Source organism: Antedon bifida, chromosome 4 (assembly GCF_963402885.1).
Source record: "Antedon bifida chromosome 4, ecAntBifi1.1, whole genome shotgun sequence".
In the NCBI taxonomy this organism is placed as follows: Eukaryota; Metazoa; Echinodermata; class Crinoidea; order Comatulida; family Antedonidae; genus Antedon; species Antedon bifida.
In genome coordinates, this window is record NC_136229.1 from 3,440,662 (window position 1) to 3,461,071 (window position 20,410).

Here is a 20,410-nt window from a genome sequence, read left to right on the forward strand (position 1 = left end):
TTGTTTTTGTCCAGCATAATATGCATAAATTATACGTCAAGGAAATCAGCATAGGCTCCGACACGGCGGACACTCCTTCATTGTTAAAATAGTAGTAAAACCCATAATAGACACCTTTAGGGTGAACAAAATGTCCCTTTAATAATGGGAACGGGGAGGAGGAGGAGGAAGCACCCGTCATTCAATGAATAGGGGTGGGGTTGGCCATAGTATTAAATGATGTACATTAGTTTCATAAGAATGTGTCCCCTTCATAGGGCTGAATAGGAGCAAGGTTCTACAATAATAAGTCTACATGGCAGTCTTGTAAAAAAAAAATATTTTTAAAAAAGATGTCAGTCTGGCTGTTAACTTGATAAACATGATACCATAGCATGATGAAAAACTTAATTTGATCCACGACTCGCAACACAACTAACTGACCAGATCTAATCCCGCAGGAATAACGGAATAGAAGTAATGTCACATTTAATACATTAAATTTCCCTACGGATCCATTACCTGCACTTTATAAATAAAAATTCAAACTGAAAAGTATATAAAATTTATATTTACACACGCACAAAAGGTGGTGGTATTACTAATACGTTCTGCCTTTTAGTTCACACTTTGCAGAGGTTATGTACTTTATTAATATAACATTTCATTCATATTTAAATAAAATTATTATATATTAATATAAAATTTTAAAATTCAAGATGGAGGTTGAAGAATATGTATGGCAGTTCCAATTTAAAAACCAAAGTGAAATCTTGATGACTATTTGACAGTGTGAACACAGGATTAATAGTTAAGGACAAACCCCAGTGTGAACACTAAACCAATCCTAATATTTTTATGTTCGATGTTTATTCGTATTTTAGTTGTTATATTTTTACACTTGTATTTTTGTATTCATGAATTTTTCATATTTATATTTGTTTGAGCTTGTCAATAAAACAAATTTCCTTTTTGTTTTGGACCAATACATATTCTGTAATGCTATGCACATCAATATTGTAAAGTAAAAACATCAGAATATCACAGTATCTTAATGTTGTTTTATCCTATTCTACAATTAATTTAAGTTATTCTTAGAATATTGTCCTCTAATGGAACCATTTAAAGCACTTACTGTTGTAATGCCATGCACACCAATATTGTAAAGTAAGAGTAAGTAAGAGTAATGTCCTATTCTACAATTAATTTAAAGGTGTATTGTCCCCCTAAAATATATATGTTGAATATGCCATTTTAATGTCGCATAATATTTATTCACTTTGGCCAAAAATTGGACCGAAACAAAAGTTATTTACCTGAAATTTGAAGCAAAAAATAGTCAAATTGGCTTTTATTTTTCATGTTTTTGGGGGACAATACATCTTTAAGTTATTCTTTGAATATTGTAACCATTTTTAAATAGTTACAATATTCATAGCATTAGCTACTTTAAAAGCAGCTAATGCTATGCTCAACCAATACAGAATACAGTAAAAGTATATCAATGCTGTCACACATTCTACATGTGCATTATTTGCGAGGCATTTAGTAATGGAAGGTTCACACAATAAATCGCTTTAATCCAACGCATTGAAAGCACTCGCTTTATATGTTGTATCGTATTACGAACAAGTGTTGATGATGATTATCACCAATTTCATAATAATTTTACAAATTCTCCTTTGATAAGGCATTAGGAAGCTTTCGATTTCGCAACGACTATGACCTGGACTTTAGACTAAGTGTTATGAACAGACGCGTGCGAAGAATTTGGGTTGATTTTGACGATTTGCTGAACTCATTTTGACCGTGATGGTAATGTTTGGTATTAATGATGGTTAAAGAACTTTAAAGACCTTAGTACATCTTTCGAGACGAGTAGGAGGTTATCCCGGTGTACTAGTACATCACAGCCACTGATCATAGACCAGTTAGACCAGTCTTTGACCGAAGAGGTCACCCAGTATAATAATACAAAACAAAACAAGCACAATATCAATTGAAAAACATGGGAGTCAAAAAGTGTAAAATGAAATGCTGAATGCCTAAATGTTCAATCTTTTGCTTTGAAATTTTCAACACTTAGGGAGTCCCAAGCAGGATTGGATCTGTACAGTTGCGCAATGGCTATGAGCGCTCACTGGCTAAACTCAGGGGCCCCTGAGCATTGCCTAGAGGAAAAAACAGGCATTAAAATATGTCAAAAAAGGCTACAAACGCCAGAGGCCTCCAGCGTTCGAGGGCCACTTAGGGTTCCTAATCCAGGGGCCTCAGGCCTATGCGTTCAACACTGGATCAACACTATGATCAACTAACTCTAGTTTTCTCAAATTTTTGGTCGATGGAGTTTAGTTTTTTGTTCTAATGACATAATGATGATACAGATATGATGATGACTATATGATTATCATCAATGAGTAATTGAAAAAAAAAGTTGACAATTATGTTGATGACAAATAATTACTAATTTGTTATTGGCTATACCAGAAGGCCTATTGTTATTGTAACCTTGTTTTTTTCATATATACATCAATATCATATTCTTATGGTAATTTTCATATTTGGATATTGTCTTTTAGTAGCCTTCACTGTGTATGGTAACAATGCCATCACAGACCACAAGGTCTCCATCATATCTGTCCATTGCAAAACAAATAAAAAAATAAATAAATATCATTTAATTTCATGCCTTGAAATAATTTTATGTTCTTGCTTTGTTTTTGGCATACTGTACAAATTATTTCGCCATATTTTCATGTTTTTTATTGTTCTATATACCTGTATTTATTTTATTTGAATTTATAGGACCCTTTAATACCAGTTCATATTTAATGAAGAATCAGCATGGAATATCCTCTTTGATGGTAAAGTAAATAAATGAAATGTATGTCTAAACTAAATACTTTTTATTCACATTTTTGTTGTTATTGGGATAACTACCTTTGTGACTTACCCATCCCTTAGCTTGATATCGCCGCATATAATTTATATTAAAAAACAGAATATATACATGTGAATGGCTTACCCAAAACACAGAACTACAGGCATTATCCTTATAAAGGTAAATCACAACATTTAAGCTCTGAGCATTACAAATTCAACGTCTATTAAATGAGTATGCCATGTAAGTTAGCACGTATCAAGTGACGGTCATTACTTATTCTACGGTGTAGGCACGTAGTAAATCACGGTCGTCACTCCTTTCTCGTTTAAACACCACGCAACCAAGCACAGACTAAGACAGTAGACGTACAATACACACCATTGTTTACAAACTAATTTGCATAATTTTTCAAATACAATAAAATATTTTCTTACAACCTTCATATTTCATACTACACACGAAATTAAATATTGTAATTAAAAGATTTTAATATTTCAAAACAAAAATGATTTTGTTTATTTAATTCAATTTCTTTTATTTCGGAAATGTCATCCATATCAACAAACAGAAAAAAAAAGAAGAAAATTCGCAAAATCTAAGCTTAAATATAAAGGATACTTCTCCATCTACAATACATTTTTGAGTTATAGACCATATGTTTGCAAACAAAAAGATAAAATAAACTGTTAAATTTAATCAGAAATCCATTGACATCCAAAGCTTTCGGTTGACTACTGTATTTTCATTAACCTCATTTTCTGGAAAATAATTAGTTTTTTTAGTTTTTTAATCAAAGGTAATAATTATATGTGATATTAAAATGACCTGTTCAACATCAACAAACAATTTTTCTTTAAACAGTTCTGTTTTTTTTTTTTAAACAAAATGAGTATGATAATATCTTGTGGATGACATATACAATTTTATATTTGGTTTTCTTCAACAAACTGAAAATATCCAATTTAAAATGAAATGACTTAATACTCCCTTGGATTCTGTTACAAGATTCGCAACAGCTTCACTTTCTCTTATAAATATCATATTTAATAATACATTCAAAGTATTAAATTGTTCTTTGCTGTCTGCTTTATATATGTCTGCTGGCATATACATATTTTTCCATTTTGTGTTTTTATTAATATAATTTGTTTATATTAATATTAAAACTAAATTTTTAAATATTTTATCCATCCTGTAATTGTCAAGTATGTGCTCGCTGTTGGATGCTTATGAAAAAAATTTAACAATTGTAAAACGATTAAAAACAAAACCTTCTATCGAACCTTAATTAACATATTAATTTGCATTATCACAATTTTTTTTAAAGAAAACATGATTTGGCCTTTAATGACAGGAAACGAATATATCTTACAATACCCAACACCATTGTGCTGGCAGAAATGCCCGGTTTTCCTGAAGGCTCAGGCTTTTTGAAAATGTCATAAATTGAGCATTTTAGAGGACCTGAATAAAATTTCAAAGAGTATATTTAGCAACGTCTCATGAATGAATAACTGACAGATGTATTTTAACTTACTGTAAGACTTTAAAGAATGACTTGAAATATTATTTTAATAATCAATTTTATACAGTATGCTTTTATATGCTATGTTTTATTGTTTTACTGGTTTATATGTATGTATATAATGGACCCCAATGGAAATAAGCTGGAATGATATTTACCGGCTTTTTGGGTTATCCATGTAAGACTACCGTATGTTTTAATTGTTCTTGTTTACCAATTGCAATGTATATTTGTGTACTTCCGAATAAATTCAAATCAAATTCAAATCAAATCAGTGGAATTGGTCTAAATTTTTGTCCAAATTGTATATTTCAAATTATTTGCATCAAACTGTAAAAAAGGATTGTTAATTTAATATAATCACTAAATAAACAATATTATCCTTTGCACTTTTAAAATAATTACATTATGTGTACCTTACTCTGCATAAGAAATTACCTTATAATGCAATTGTATTCTTTTTCTTAAATTGATAAATTATAATAATTATTAATAGAAAACGAATTGTTTATCAAATCGCAAAACGTCCTTTTATGTTAATTAAATTTAAAACATTGACTGGAAAACTGTAAAAGACATAATAACATTCATAAAACACTCCTTTGAAAATAATAGAAAAAAAACAACACACTTTAATATAAAAACAAAGCAAAGTATGACCTACCTAATAATTTCCTATTAATGATTACCAGCACTGACAAAATAACCTGATATAATGTGTATGGCAAAATCCCATAAAAGCAGGAGAATTTATAATATTAATAATATATCCATTTACATTAGCATCTCACTAACAAGAGCTCAAACTGAATGAAACAGTAGAGATTTCATATTCTCTCTCTTATCTGATAATAAGATGAAAATTGTGCGGAAATGCATCAACTTCTGATGATGCAGACACTGTATATTTGACTTATGAATATTACTGTACTCAAGTGTAATCCCACCCCATATTTCTAGGCTAAAATCCACTACTAATGCAATCCGAATATAATCCCACCCTAATTCATACCCATGCCTCCTGGGACTATAATATTCTAATTTAATTTCTAAATTCAAATAATAATTTATATTGTCTTTTCTAAGGGAAGTCAAAACCTTTAAGGTTTTCGGAACTTATTCCTCCAAGTTTGTCTGCCATTTGTATATACATTTTTAGAGGATATAAATGTATTATTACTTGTATTATAGTACTGTAAATTTTGTATTGTTCATGTAAATATAAATTGGTCTGAGATAAAAATATAAGTATTATGTAATCCATTCTGAAAAAAATATCTAAAAATTACTTCTCATAGACTTATATGGAAAGGTAAACAAACCGTAATAAACATAGATTTTAAATTGACAAATTGACACAATTCATAGATGTCTAGTCTGTGATCCATAAAATCTTACCATCTAGTGGATCCAGGATTAGGGCAAGCTGAGAAACGCCTAGAAAGTGTAAAACTATTACACTGTACAAATTTAGATATTCCTATGTCATCTAACAGAATAACAGAAAAATTGGTAAACTCAAATAGTTCAAAAGCAAATTAAATACAATACTAAAAATATGGAGATATTTCTTTTGTACCACCTAAAATATATTCATCCATTATAAATTGCATCAATTCAAAACAATCTAACATAAAATAGACCATTCTCAAATTTATCATCCAAAAAAAGACTACAGGTAGCAAACAGAGAATATGGTACTGTAAATTAATATCTTTGATGTCTACAATACAAGAAAATATTGTATATATAATATAGAGATAAAAATATACTAATATCACCTGAAATTTATCCATCCTAACATTAAAAAATCCAAGAGGTAAACCTCAGGTACAAATAGGTGGTTGATGTCGACGTTAGCCCATGCAATCCACAGGTTTTGACAGCATTACAATTCACAATACAACAAGCCTATGTGAAAGACATTAGCATTTGCAGTCGTATTCCGCCACTCACACCACTGCGTTTTAAACTCAAGGCTGCTTGCTTATGAATAATAAGTAATTAAATTTCACAGTCGGGAAAATTTGGTGGATACTAATTCTGAAGATCGTGAAGCTGTGTGAGGATTTCTAAGAGATATTTCCGTATTTATAATTCATTCACAAAATGAGGATGGTCTGTTCTGCTTGAGCAATTCTGTTCTGCTTGAGCGAACACCCGACCTACATATGTTATTTTATGCAGTTTAATTTTGAAACAATTAAATTTAAAGTCATATATTTAGTCATAAAGCTAGCGGGCTTGGTTAATTTCATCAAAATATTCAGTTTATTTGTAAAATCAATTTTGTTAGAAACATAAAACAAATTCTAAAAATGTTATTATTAACTTTGGATATCGTAAAATTTTATGTTTACAAGAATGTAATCATTATTTCACATTCAGAAATATTGAAGTGAAAACATTTCAGATTTTTAATCAATAATAAAAATAATCGAACGGTCTCTTCAGAGAAATGTAACATTAATTAATTAATTATTTACACTTACCGATTATAAATTAGAAATTCAAAAATACTTATTTTTGGAAATGTGAAATAGTTGCCTTTGAAATGTTCCGTTTAAATTAGTTTTGTACAACTTTTCAGTTTTACTTCTTCCTGCAATTAGATTTCAAAGATAACCATCTTTTTTTCCAGCAGTCTACAAAATTTTTCGGATGATAATTCTGAAGATTTTGAAATAGTACATAGCAAAAGTACATACACAATAATGCTTGTGTGCACATTAAAGAACCTAGTACATGTTTCGAGACGAGTATGGGTTACTCCCGGTGTACTAGTACACACACACAGCCACTGATCATAACGAGACTATAATGAAAGATATCAAAGATAGGGGAATTTATTACGATACACTATTAGTATTATTGTTATTATTGTTATCACACTTATGTATTAGGCCTATCATTTCTCTTTTCTTTACGGCATTGTTATAAGACAGCAACACAATTTCCCAAGTTGGGATGAATAAAGTTTCCTTGTATCCTTGTATCCTTGTATAAATGGGCCCTACGGGAGACCAATCTTTGACTGAAGAGGTCAAAAAGTATAAATAAATAATAAATAAAAAAAAAAAAACAATGATTATACATAAATTCAAGATATTATGCTTTCCAAAACAAAAGTCATAGTATTTAAATCAGTTGTAACTTTGTGGTACAAATATACTTGCTTACAAATCCCAAGGTCTTTGGTTCAAATCTAGGTCTTGTCATAGTGCACACACATTTCTTTTCAGGTTGATAACAGTGCCAATACATAGATTGTTTAATTAATTTATGCAAATAGACTCTTCTATAATATCTTCTTTAATAAGTTGTTAGATTTAGTTGTTTTGAATTAGTATTCATTTATATTGTTTTATTGCACAAAAAATATTTAAAAATTATATAAATAAGTCTCAGGAGTCTTTTTTTTTAAATGTGAAACTGTTAAATTCAAATCCGATCTTGTTCCAAATACATAAATAGAAAGGCCATGGACATTTATTGATTCCATGTTATTTTAGGATTCTTTCATTTTCCTATAGGAAATTCATTGGATCAGAAGGTTAAATCATAAATTCAAAAGAGAAATATTGTTTGCACTGTATATTTCATGCAAAATATTCTAAGATAAAGCTAAGCCAATGCGAAAGGTATTTGACTGGAAGTACATTTCTAAATCTGATGTAATATAAATGTGTAACTTACATATTTACCAATAATAATAAATAGAAATTACTTTAACACTTTTATAAAAATTAAAACAAGATAAAGCCATGGAGTTTTTATAAAATTTTAAAGTAAATAATACTATGAAATTTCTAAATCTGATGTAATGTAAATGTGTATAACTTATATATTTACCAATAATAAATCGAAATTACTATTATAAAAATTAAAACAACATAAAGCTAAGCTAATGGGGAAGGTATATGACAGAAAGTACATGATGCTATGACATTTCTAAATCTCATTATCTTATTCTTATATATAACGTCATTATACACTTTTAACAATGAAATAGAAATTACTTTAACACTAATAGAAATTAAGATTAAAACAAGATAAAGGCTAAACCAATGGGCAGGGATATGATTGAAAGTACATAATGATATTATGCCATTTTAAAATCTCATTGTTTTATTCTAATATAACCTTGTATACTTTTAACAAAGAAAGAGAAATTACTTTAACACTATAGAAATTAAAATTAAAACAAGAATAATAATAAAACAAAAATGATCTTATCTTACTTCTAGATGACAGTAAATCCTCTACAGTTCATATTAAGTACATCTTTAACAAGCCTAGCATTTATCTATTCCAATCACACTCACTCAAATCAATACAAGTGATCAATACGAAAGAGAAATTGTATGAATGGGCTTTGTTTGGCAACAGCTAATTTATATGCAGTCGTGACTTTTAGACCCACGGTACCGTGTCGAACTGTAAACAAACCGTATGTTAATTAATCCCTGGTCTAATTTAACATTGGTAGGAGGATGACATAAGGGCTGTGAAAGCTAATGAGTTTTGAGGCAAGATGGTGTTGCATACATTATGATAATATAAATGGGTATTTATAGCTCAGTCTGTGAAACCATAATGTGCTGGGTTCAATTCCTGTCAATGACCAGAATTAGTTTGAACTAATACATAATTTACAGCATGACTAAATAAAGATAATTCTTAATTTAAAATATACAGCCTATTTTGAAATAGTCAAATACATATTTAATTTATTTTGTAAATAATTAAATTAAGAAATAAATAGATTTTTCCGAAAACAAACTTCTAATAATATGACAAAGAAAGGAAACTAATTAAACATTTTCGGAAAGTCTGTAATAAATTAAAACTCTAAATATAGACCATTTCCATGCTAAAGAAACTCTATGTCAAAGGTCACTAAATACAGCACTCTACACCAAGTTTAAACAAGAAATATTTCTTAAAAAAAACGCTACTCATCTCTTCTGATGATATTCTCAATATTTATCATCAACAAATTGTTAGTTTCATAGACTCTCTGTTCACAGAAATGCTTTGGGGTGTGCGCATGCCCAAATACTCATTTTTTTTTAGCCGTAGTAAACTATAAGCTACCCACATGGTAACTGTTTCCTAATGCTTTCGTTCTCTTGAATATAACAGCCTAAAGGAGCGGCGCGAAAAAAAACTACCCCGAAATAAATATTTAATTGACACGGTTCTAATTATAGACCAAAGCATCATCAATGCTAAAATCCCTTTAATAGGCCTCTTTCTTTGACTAGACATTGAAATTAATAACTTCTCTTAACTATATTTAGAAATATTTGATTAATCATTTTTCCTGAAACATTCTCAATTACACATCCTTAAAAAAACCTAGATGAAATTAATTTTATTGCTTTCAAATTTCTCATTTCCACAATGAAATAAATCATAATTTAATGGTAATTTATATAATTTATAATTCAAGGAAGCAGGAAGTATAAACTGTTATATATCCATCTTGAATAAATTTCTAATTATGAATAGAAATGTTATAAATTATTATTATTGTTATTATTATTATAAATAATAAATTACTGAAAAAAAAGACTGTGGGCATCGTCAGTGGCTGGATCTCAATGAAAGTGACTATGTCAAAATTATTCTACTGCAGTAAATATATTTATTTACTGCAATAACATTTTATTTTATTTTACAATGCAATATAAAAAAAATTGTGTCCTTTGCTTGTTTAGTCGTTATTCATTTGGTGTTGTAAGACTGTTGAACTTGTTATTTTGTTTGATGTTTTTATCTGTGTTTATTTTAATTTCTATATATATATATTTATTCACTCATAAGCCAGAATTGGATGGTCTTGTTGTAAACAAGAGTGTGATTAAATAAATAAATAAAATATAATAAATAGTGCGTGTGATTATCAAAAAACAAACCAAAAAACTTGTCAAATAATTGAAGAAACAGATTTAAAGGAGTATTAAAGCAAAATGTAGTTACTGCAGTAATTACAGTAAAATAATTTTGACAAGTAAGAAAATAAATATTATAAATTTCCCAGTAATTGTGATTTAATGATTCTTCAAGTGTATTTATTTATAACTACCACATCCCCTTACATGGAACTAAGTTTAAAATTCATGATTTGTAGTTAAAGACAAACATGTAATTTATTTATTGTTGATACAATAATAAAACTACACCCACACAAACCGGGTACATGAATAATTAATTTCTTAAGAAATGATACAATATGTAGAAAGTAAGGAAAATCCAAGAAAAAATACCGGTGATAAATATAATCAATATACGATTTACTGTTTCCCATTTTTAAGAACCAAATTTAGGTTCACCCCAAATACATTTAATATTTTATTTCTAGAATTCCCAGAATCTTTGACATAGTCCTAACAATTTTATGTAAAAAAAAACATTTAAAAAAAAACAAAAATGTATCAACAATGTAATTATTAAAATCATATTTTATGCATGAATGAACAATATAAAAAAAATATAGCAGTAAGTCAGAAATTTCAACTTTAAACATTGTGTCTCATTGCGATAACTTGTATGAATAAATGAGGATATCCGCCACATCTCGTAGGTTAGGGTATTTGCTATGTTTAACGGATTGTGTAGTTATAGACATTTAATTTTAACATCTTTACATAAAAACTTATGCTTGCTTGATTTTATGTTTCCATACATTTTTGATCCAAAAAATATTTCAATTTTAATGGCAATGAGATACTTAAACTTTTTACAGTCACAATAATTTTTATCTGCTGTTTATATTATGAATAACATTTTTATTCAAATCAAAAGGAAAATTTGCTGGAAAAAAAATGACAATGCTATGGCCATCAATGGCTGGATCTAAATGGAGATATAAATAAAATAAGCAAAAAAATAAAAAGTAAAACATTTGCTTCGCAAGGGTTTTATTTTTATTTAAATATATTATAATCACTGCTGTTGTTTATTTTATATTTTCAGTTCTTCAGTATTCTACAATTACAATTATTATTAGTTAATACTAATTCATTTTTGTAATTTGTTGTATATCTCAGTTACCGACTACGACAGCGATCGTTTCGATGGGTTAATTACTATTTTGTGTCTGTTTGTTGTCTATATATTTATTTTAAGAACGTGTGCCACCGTTGTAAAGGTGTAGCTTCAATAAATATTATTATTACTGTAGCATTTACTTAAAAACATAGTATGATTATGTGCCCATGATTCCTTATGACATAATATCGTAATGCTAAATATAGGCATAATATTTTAATAATTAAGAGTATATTATGTTACACAGCATATCCTACTATAAGACATGTATTATATCGTACAAAGCAGAAAAAGAAAAATACCATATATGGTATCTAAAATTCTATTTTTATCCTCATCTAAACTTGTCACACTATAATTATACCATAAAATTCACTATAAATAACATGATATATGTGGTACATTGGGAAACTTTTTATATGCCAAATAAGGCATACTTTAGGCAACTTATTTAAACAACACCTATATTAAAAATATATTTTCACTCCAAATAAGGCAACATTATACTATATCATCATTGAGAAGCACAGTCCTCAGAAAGTGACTGAAAAATTCTGAGAGTGATAATTTTGATCAATAATGATACCTCAAGGTTTTAATAAGCAATAATAAGTCAATAAATACAATTAATTTTAATTCAATACATTTTCTTGAAAAAGGAATGGATACATGATAACTTAAAGATATATTGTCCCCCTAAAAAAAAATGTATTTTTTAAAGTTTTTTGTTGAATATGCCATTTTAATGTCACATAATAGTTATTCACTTTGACCAAAAACTGGATCCAAAAAAAAAATGTATTTACCTGAAAAAAAAAGGAATATAAAGCAACAAATACTTAAATTGTCTGTCAGACAATGGTTTATGGTTAAAATTAACTGTTTCCTTTGTCTTTATATAAGTGAAATAATTACGGTATTTGTTTTTTTTTTTACATGGCCTATTTAAAGTCTGATTTTATTAATCTTCATTTTTCATGTTTTTGGGGGACAATACATTACAACACATACATTAAAGATTGTGAACATTATTGTGCATAAAAAAAAACCAAACATACATGCAAAGAAAGTAATACAAAGTAATATAAAAAAATAGAACCTACCTGAATAAGGTATTCAGAATCATTATACGTGCACAGCCTAAAAACGTTTTTCTTTTTGGTGTAGTCGTATGCAATGTCAACGATGGCTGACTTAATGCTAATTGGACGCTCCTCCAGGCTAACAGGATTCTACAGGGAGGAAACCGATTATGACATACATAATTAGTGAAAATAATTAAAATGGTATTGTGAAGTAACTGCCATGCAACACTAATTTTGTAGATATTTATGAAATATAATATTAATAATATTTCATTCTTATATAGCGCATATAAGCAAGCTCTCAATGCGCTGCACATTATTACTCTGGTCATTTTTTGGATTAAACGCTTATGGAAACATACTGTACTCCCACAATAATGCAGCTAGTAATAGTAACCCATTTTATACACCTGGGTGGAGAGAGGCAAATGTAAGTAAAGTGTCTTGCCTAAGGATACAAGCAATGTGGCGAGAGTTGGATACGAACCACAATCTCACGATCAGTAATCCAACGTCCAACACACTGCGCCACATGCCCTCCACTTAAGTAATCTATTTTATTGTTGTATTGTAATCTTGTGGACCATTACAAAGTAGAGAGAGGTGACAGTATTATAAAATGATTGTTTTGAATAATGAAATATTTCAACTTGCTTACAAGAATTATTTCTCTTCTTTCTTTCAGAAGATAAAGTGCATGGCCCTTCAACATTCCCCATACTAATTTCCAAGACCGATCTGTTGCTCTCTGTAAGAAATGATAAATTAAACCGATACATTTAATCTTACAATTTACTAAATAATACTGTAATGACAATTTGAATTAATTAATTATACAGCTATACTGTAGCTGATGGCACCACATACTGTAGAATGAAAGTACTGTGTCTACATGGTCACAATTTGACTCCACACTGATTTAAGTAAAGTTCATAAGAATAATAATGTCATTCTTATATAGTACTTTATGCACAAAGCCTCACATTATTAACCCAGTCATTTTTGGATCAAACAGGAATGGAAACATACTCCCATAATGCAACCTCGGCGTAGTTGTGTTTGACATTACCAGGTACCACTGTACACCTGGGTAGAGAGGCAAACGTAAGTAAAGGGTTTTGCCTAAGGATACAAGCAATGCGACAAGCTTTGGACTTGAACTCACGATCAATAGTCCAACATCAAACACACTGCACCACACACTCTTACATAGCTTAGTCGTCACAATAATTCTAGGACTAATAGGTTCAAATGCTGCATATATTATAGACTCCTTAAGTTAAACAAAATAAGTACTTACTCTCCCATCTTTGGCTTCCACTTTAATCTGCAATGGGCCTTCCTTGATTACATCGGCAAACTGTTCATTTGTCATACCAACTCTAGATGATGCCGCTTCGGTAACTCTTGGAGTGCCCTCGCCAAAGAACTCTTTCAACTTCCTGATGCTAGGAGTTCGCTTTTGAACAGGTTTCCTATTTGTTAACAAAATACAATTGAACTTCCCTATTAAGTTTATTTACATTATATTTGTTTACATCCAGGAGGACCAGGATTTTGAAATAACTTTGATCCGCCTATGCTGATATTCTAAAAGTTTTATTGCATTTAATAAACAACATTGTAACCTACTAATGTTAAGCTCTGTCTACACTATTAAACTTTATGTGACAAAAATGTGATATATATCACATATATATGGACAGGATGTCATATCTCTACCATATTTGGGCATATCACAACTTGTTTGATAGTGTAGACAGAGCTTTAATGGAAAATGGAATGTTGCCACTAAATATTGACATACTAATTTGTAGGTTTTTAAAGTACAAGTTATTGCATTGTTGCACATGATAGTAATTTGTAGTAAATAAATGTTGTTATCCATGTATTAGATTATTTTAACACAATCAATCAATTATTGCCTCCAAAAATTGTTTCTTTTCAGTATTTTTTTTGGGACTCTAATTACAGTTAAAAATTAAGTGGTCTTAAATCGGAGAGGCAAGTAAAAAAAAAACAACATATTTCATGACATATAAATCTTACTGATTTTCTTGCGGAGGTGTTCGATGTTCAACAAAGTCTTCATCTAAGGATTGTAAGGATGTCAGACTTGTGGTATCCGCCTGCGGTTGTCTGCTGCCATCAAACGTTGTTTTTAGAAATGACGTACGGCGATTTGCACGCTGTTTTGATTCGACCACTGCAAAAGAACCAATGTCAGTTACTAAAAATAGAACAATTGATGTTACTAAAAATAGAAAAATTGATGTTACTAAAAATAGAAAAATTGATGTTACTAAAAATAGAAACATAAGGTATTGCTAAAAATAGAAACATAAGGTATTGCTATAAATAGAAACAGGTGATAATAAAATAGGAATATTATTCACTACTAAGAGAACCATTCATTGAAAAAAGTGTACCATTTTCTAATTTATAATATCTCTTTTTTTTAAACCTTATTGTTCATTTAATAAACTATAATGAACACAATATGTTATTTAAAATCATCAACATTCTAAACATGATTTTTAAAACATATTAGAATTATTAGTTACTGTATTAAAGCAGACAAAGTCCGCAATCCAACATTCCAAATTTGATCTTTTTAAAAGTCGGGACTTTTTAAATACATTTTGCGGCACATTACAGCGTAAACAAACATGGTTCTCTAGACTATTGTAATACAGATATATTACAAAGTCCTTTATAAAATTCATAAATTATCGTTACAGGTTTCAAATTAAGTATTTGGAAATAGTGAAACATAGTGGAAAGGAAAATTTATAAGAATACATGATGAAATTATATTAAATTATCTTAATTCCTTGTTTGTATTTTTCTGAATTACATATTGTTAATCAATAGGATAATCTATGATCATAGAATATGCACAATACGATGAGGACTTAGCAAAAGTAATTTTACAATAACAAATGCATGGAATGATAATATATAGGTTAGGTCTAGATAGAATATTTATGAAAAACATCTTAATCTTTATAATTTTCTCTAAATTTCTTATGAAACAAAAATTTTGAAATGTTCTAGAACAGCCAGACATTTTGTTATAACAACCTAAAGGTGTTTAGAATGGGAAGGTCAAATCATAGATATGTGTTGCAATACATAGTAACAGTTATATAATGACTAATGAATGGAAATAACTTAAGGTATTACAGTAGAGAGATTCTCCAATGATTATAAGGTACAATAATAAATATCTACTGTAAAATGCAATATATACATTATTTATACAGGTATTCCATCCAATAAAAAGCCACTTTCAGTAGCAGATCTGTGGCTGTATTTAGCCTGTTTAGGCATTAAGCTCTGTCTACACTATCAAACTTTATGTGACAAAAAAATGTGATGTGCCCATGGGAATGATGATGAATATATCACTAACATATTTGAGCCTATCACTACCATATTTGGGCAACATCACACTTTTTTGTCAAACTATTTTGATAGTGTAGACAGAGCTTTAGGAATATTTTGTATTAATCAGGGCCACAGAACTGGTCTCTAATTGGAGTGGTATTTTATTGCAGGGACATCTGTAATAGTGAGCAAGTTTTCCTAAAAAATAGTTAATGATAGTAATAATTAAACATAATAATAATGAGTTGAATATAATAATAAATGTTAAGTTAAACTTGAAATGAAGAAATGTATAAGTTAGATACCAGCTACCAAGGAAATACAGTAAAACACATAAAATAAACGTTAATAATATATCGTCACATGACAGCATAATCAGAGAGATGTTTGGAATTAACATTTACAGCATAACAAGGACGATTCTACATAAAGATGAAGAAGGTACTGAAAGAAGTCTACACAGACTTTCTGTAATAATCTTAACAATATGGAGATTATTGTACTGCCATATTGAACATATGATAATGAATATCTTCAATAATACTACAGAATAGACTAATGGGGAGTCGTATACACAATTTTATAATGTGGACAGTACTGTAGATGGCAGCAAACATAATTGTAGAAACAGTAGATGGCAACAAACATAATTTTAGTAACAACAAAACAAAAACAAACCTTTTCTTTGGCTAGTATCATAAGTGCCTTTGATAGCAAAAGTAAAACATAGAAAAAATTTAAAATTTAAACAAAAAACATAAATTTTTTTAAGAAACACAAATATATTCCACAACATTAAAAGATATTCCAAATAAACTAAATTTAACCATAGGAAAATGGTTGTAAAAAAAGAAACAACTCAAAACCATGCTACCGAAGAATGAAAGTATTATAACCAACATAAAAAGTAGAATAAAATTGTTAGCAACTTTTATTAGGATACCAAAGAAGAACTAAAATATTCCAAGAAAAGTTATGCTGTTTACATGGTCCTAAGCTCTGTCTACATTATCAAACTTTATGTGACAAAAAAATGTGATATGCCCATATATGGACATGATGATATCATATCACTACCATATTTTGGCACATCATCACTTTTTTGTCACACCAAGTTTGATAATGTAGACAGAGCTTTAGTTATCTTTAATAATTTAGAAATGTATTATTAATTAATGTATTTTGCATGTATACAATATATATTATATAATAAACAATGGTCTATTCACAACTCACTGTTAGTTTGATGTAATGTTAGGTACTGTATTTTGATGTTTGATGATTTCCAAAATAATTAAAAAGATTATTTACTACATATAGTGAAAATGTAAATGTTTTAAAAGGTTTGGTTTGTAATATAGATTTTATTAGTTTAAAAATTAGGCTTAAAACTAATTCAAAATTTGTTGTTATTTATGTATTAAATTTAATGATACAATCACTACAGAAATGGCACTCTGTTGGAACTTGTATGATATGGCACAAAAGACAAGAAACAAACACAATGATTCTGTCTTTTGCTTTGGTACCACACATTGACAATAAAAAGTCTTTTTAAGTGCTACAACACTATGCTTGTTCTAAGTATATATAATCTAGTAGTTATTCTCTAAACTAGACTATATAGTCAAGTATCCCGAAATCACACTCTATGAAATCTGGAAACTCTCCCAAAACGAAAATGTTGTTACTGTGCAAATGATTCAAAATTCGTTTTTTTAAATTATTAAAAATATCTTCAGAAAAAAAACTGAGATTTTGGAGCAGTCAATGTGCCTAGGTTTGGGAGAGTTGCAAGTATATAAATAATATACTCTGTTTTCAATGTGCATCATTTTATGTTCTAAATGTATTATTGTTACTTGTCAAATTGATGAATGTAATGTACAATACATGCATTATTTCAAGAAAGATCATCGACCCAAGTTAGCTTTTCTGCAACAAGAAACATGCTTGTACAATGAAGAGTGCCCTCTAGTATGAGATTTTACAATGCAAGCTACCAGTCACAAGCCCTAAAGTGGTTAATAATGAAAAGCACCGCAACTCCTGGAGAAAAATAATAAAAAGACCATGTAGGTCAAAGGTTACTTCGTCTAGCCAACCGAGGAGTCAGCGTTTGGATCCAGGAAGTCTTTTCCTTAGGAGCTTTGTCTTTCATCCCTAGAAATATAACGAAAGAATTAGTTGAATTAAAAGAAACTAAATAGAGGGATAATTGTGGAATGTTAAATGAAAAAAAAACTAAAGCCGATTAAACTTTAAAAGAAATTCTACAATACTTGACTGATATCCATGTATAATGCAAAATACACTTTTACAATTAAATATATCTCTTAAGAATTGTAACATTTTATTGTTGCTTGTGTACCTGTATCTATCTAAAAATATATACGGTATGGCATAGTTTTAATGCTTTAAAATTATTATTATTATTAATTATATGAATTTGTAAATATATGAACTTGGTGTTAAGAAGAGCACTGTTTCAGTAAATTTGTTTTTGATACTGTTAATGATGTGTTATTGCACAAAAAACTGTTTTTTTTCAGGTAGTTATGTCAAACATAGTATTTAGTTATTCATTGAAAAACTTGTACTAATTTAAGTATTTATTTATCTAAATTACATATTTATTCAATATATTTGTTTAAAAAAATGTATTGATGGTTCCCATGCAGATATATTAGCAATTTCAATGTATTCAATATGAAGTAAACTTAATTCCATGCTAAAATACCATTTTTGTTCTGGTTATAAGGTACTAAAGATCCAATGAATAATGATACAGAATACAATGGCTGAAAAATATTTGTTATATATCAATAAATGTATAACTTACTACTGTAACAACATAATAAAATATAATAAATATGTGATATATACAATGAAGTGACGAAATGTGAAATAATCATTTAATAATATCTAGATTTCTGTGCAACCATCTGACATTACATTCCAATAAATCTATACTGTGCATAAAAATTCCCATGTCAATAATAAACCATTATCAACTTCCAGCCAATCGAAATGTACGTATCTACCAGTTAATGAAAGTGCCTCTATATTTACCAGCCAAAAGCAGTGCCTGTATTATTGCTATTAACCAATCATAATGATTGTTACTCAACCAAGTATAACATGAAATTATTATTGGTATTATGCTGGCCAATTAAAATGAATGATTTGTAAATGTTACGTATATCAATAATATTACATGATAAAATGTTATTCATAATATATAATTTGAATATTTAAATTATAGTGAAAATATATAAAGAGTAGCATCCAACATATTAAACACTTTTCTTCGTAACATTTTAATGTGTTACAAATATTTGTAATAAGTTTGTATTTTAGAAAGTTAATTTATTTTTGTTAATAATTTTATTATTTTAAATGTAATTTCAAAAGAAAATAAAATTAATTGTTTTTTCAGTGGTTATTGAGTAATTTTGAAAATATATTAGAAAAACATTTAATTGTATTTGGATGTTAGAGGATTCGGTAGTCTTATTATCTGAATGCTATTTAGATCATAAACAAAATCAAAAATAGATTTTTGTCATCTAAATTCAGAAATGTATTCCATTGTTAATTATAATCCTGTTTGTCATTTATTCACAAATCCTAGACCGCTTGTTTTTATTTTTTTAAATAAAATAAAAGACAAATCCAAATGAAAATTAGTCCATTTCAATATAAAATATTTACATAAAAGTGTGTTATGTTATGAATATGCATATTATGTTAATTATTCCGTATAATTTATGTTGATTAGCATGCATTGGAGCAGGCACCATGCAAGAAGCTTGAACTAACTAAGCAATGTGCAAGGTTAATGCTAAAATAATGGGTCTGTCTAAACACACCGAGACTACCAGATCGTCGTCTACCAAGCAGAAAATGAAAGGGCCTGCGTAACGAGCGTGGCGTGCCAGGTTCAGAATCTAGACTCTCGCAAGAATTGGAATTTGAGTGCGCTCGTCTAAACAACTCTACGAAACACAGAAGAAAAAAATGTTGTCATATAGAATGAGTGAAAGAAAACATAAAACATCTCAAACATTTGTAGAAACAATAACACAAATAACAATAATAAAGTTAGGAAAATACAGAATAAAGAAACATTTTTTAAACTAAAAACTGAAACAACTTTAAAATTAATTACATAACACAACATTGCGAAAGGTAATTAGTTTTTAATTATAAAACAAAAATGTCAAAAAGAAATTGTGACAAATAGACACAACAGACACTAAAACAATATTCGATCTTGATGTAATAATAATTCCGCATTAATTGTTTAAAACAAACAAAAAAATAAACAGTAATGTTTAAAGAAGATATAAAAATAATCTGTAAACTAAATGATTAACCAAAATATAACCATGCTTAAAATAAAATAAACATTTTGTATTTTTATATCAAACATAAAAAATGAATTAAAACATAAAAGACTATAAAAGATAGAAATATAATTTGTAAAAA

General features: G+C 28.6%; 1 protein-coding gene across 5 annotated transcripts in view; it reads right to left on the reverse strand.

The window, feature by feature from the left end:
- LOC144840743 (rho GTPase-activating protein 23-like) overlaps window positions 1-20,410 on the reverse strand; it is a 73,015-nt gene that overhangs the window by 10,778 nt on the left and 41,827 nt on the right. For 2 of the 5 annotated variants that reach the window (XM_078696731.1, XM_078696736.1), the window contains 7 exons: window positions 19,792-19,917; window positions 18,011-18,082; window positions 16,598-16,624; window positions 14,579-14,735; window positions 13,830-14,004; window positions 13,188-13,277; window positions 12,548-12,676 (listed from right to left, as the gene is read on the reverse strand). In XM_078696731.1, the coding sequence (XP_078552857.1) occupies window positions 12,548-12,676; window positions 13,188-13,277; window positions 13,830-14,004; window positions 14,579-14,735; window positions 16,598-16,624; window positions 18,011-18,082; window positions 19,792-19,917 (776 nt within the window). The remainder of the gene's footprint in view (window positions 1-12,547; window positions 12,677-13,187; window positions 13,278-13,829; window positions 14,005-14,578; window positions 14,736-16,597; window positions 16,625-18,010; window positions 18,083-19,791; window positions 19,918-20,410) is intronic. The other 3 variants (XM_078696732.1, XM_078696733.1, XM_078696734.1) reach the window with 3 other exon arrangements.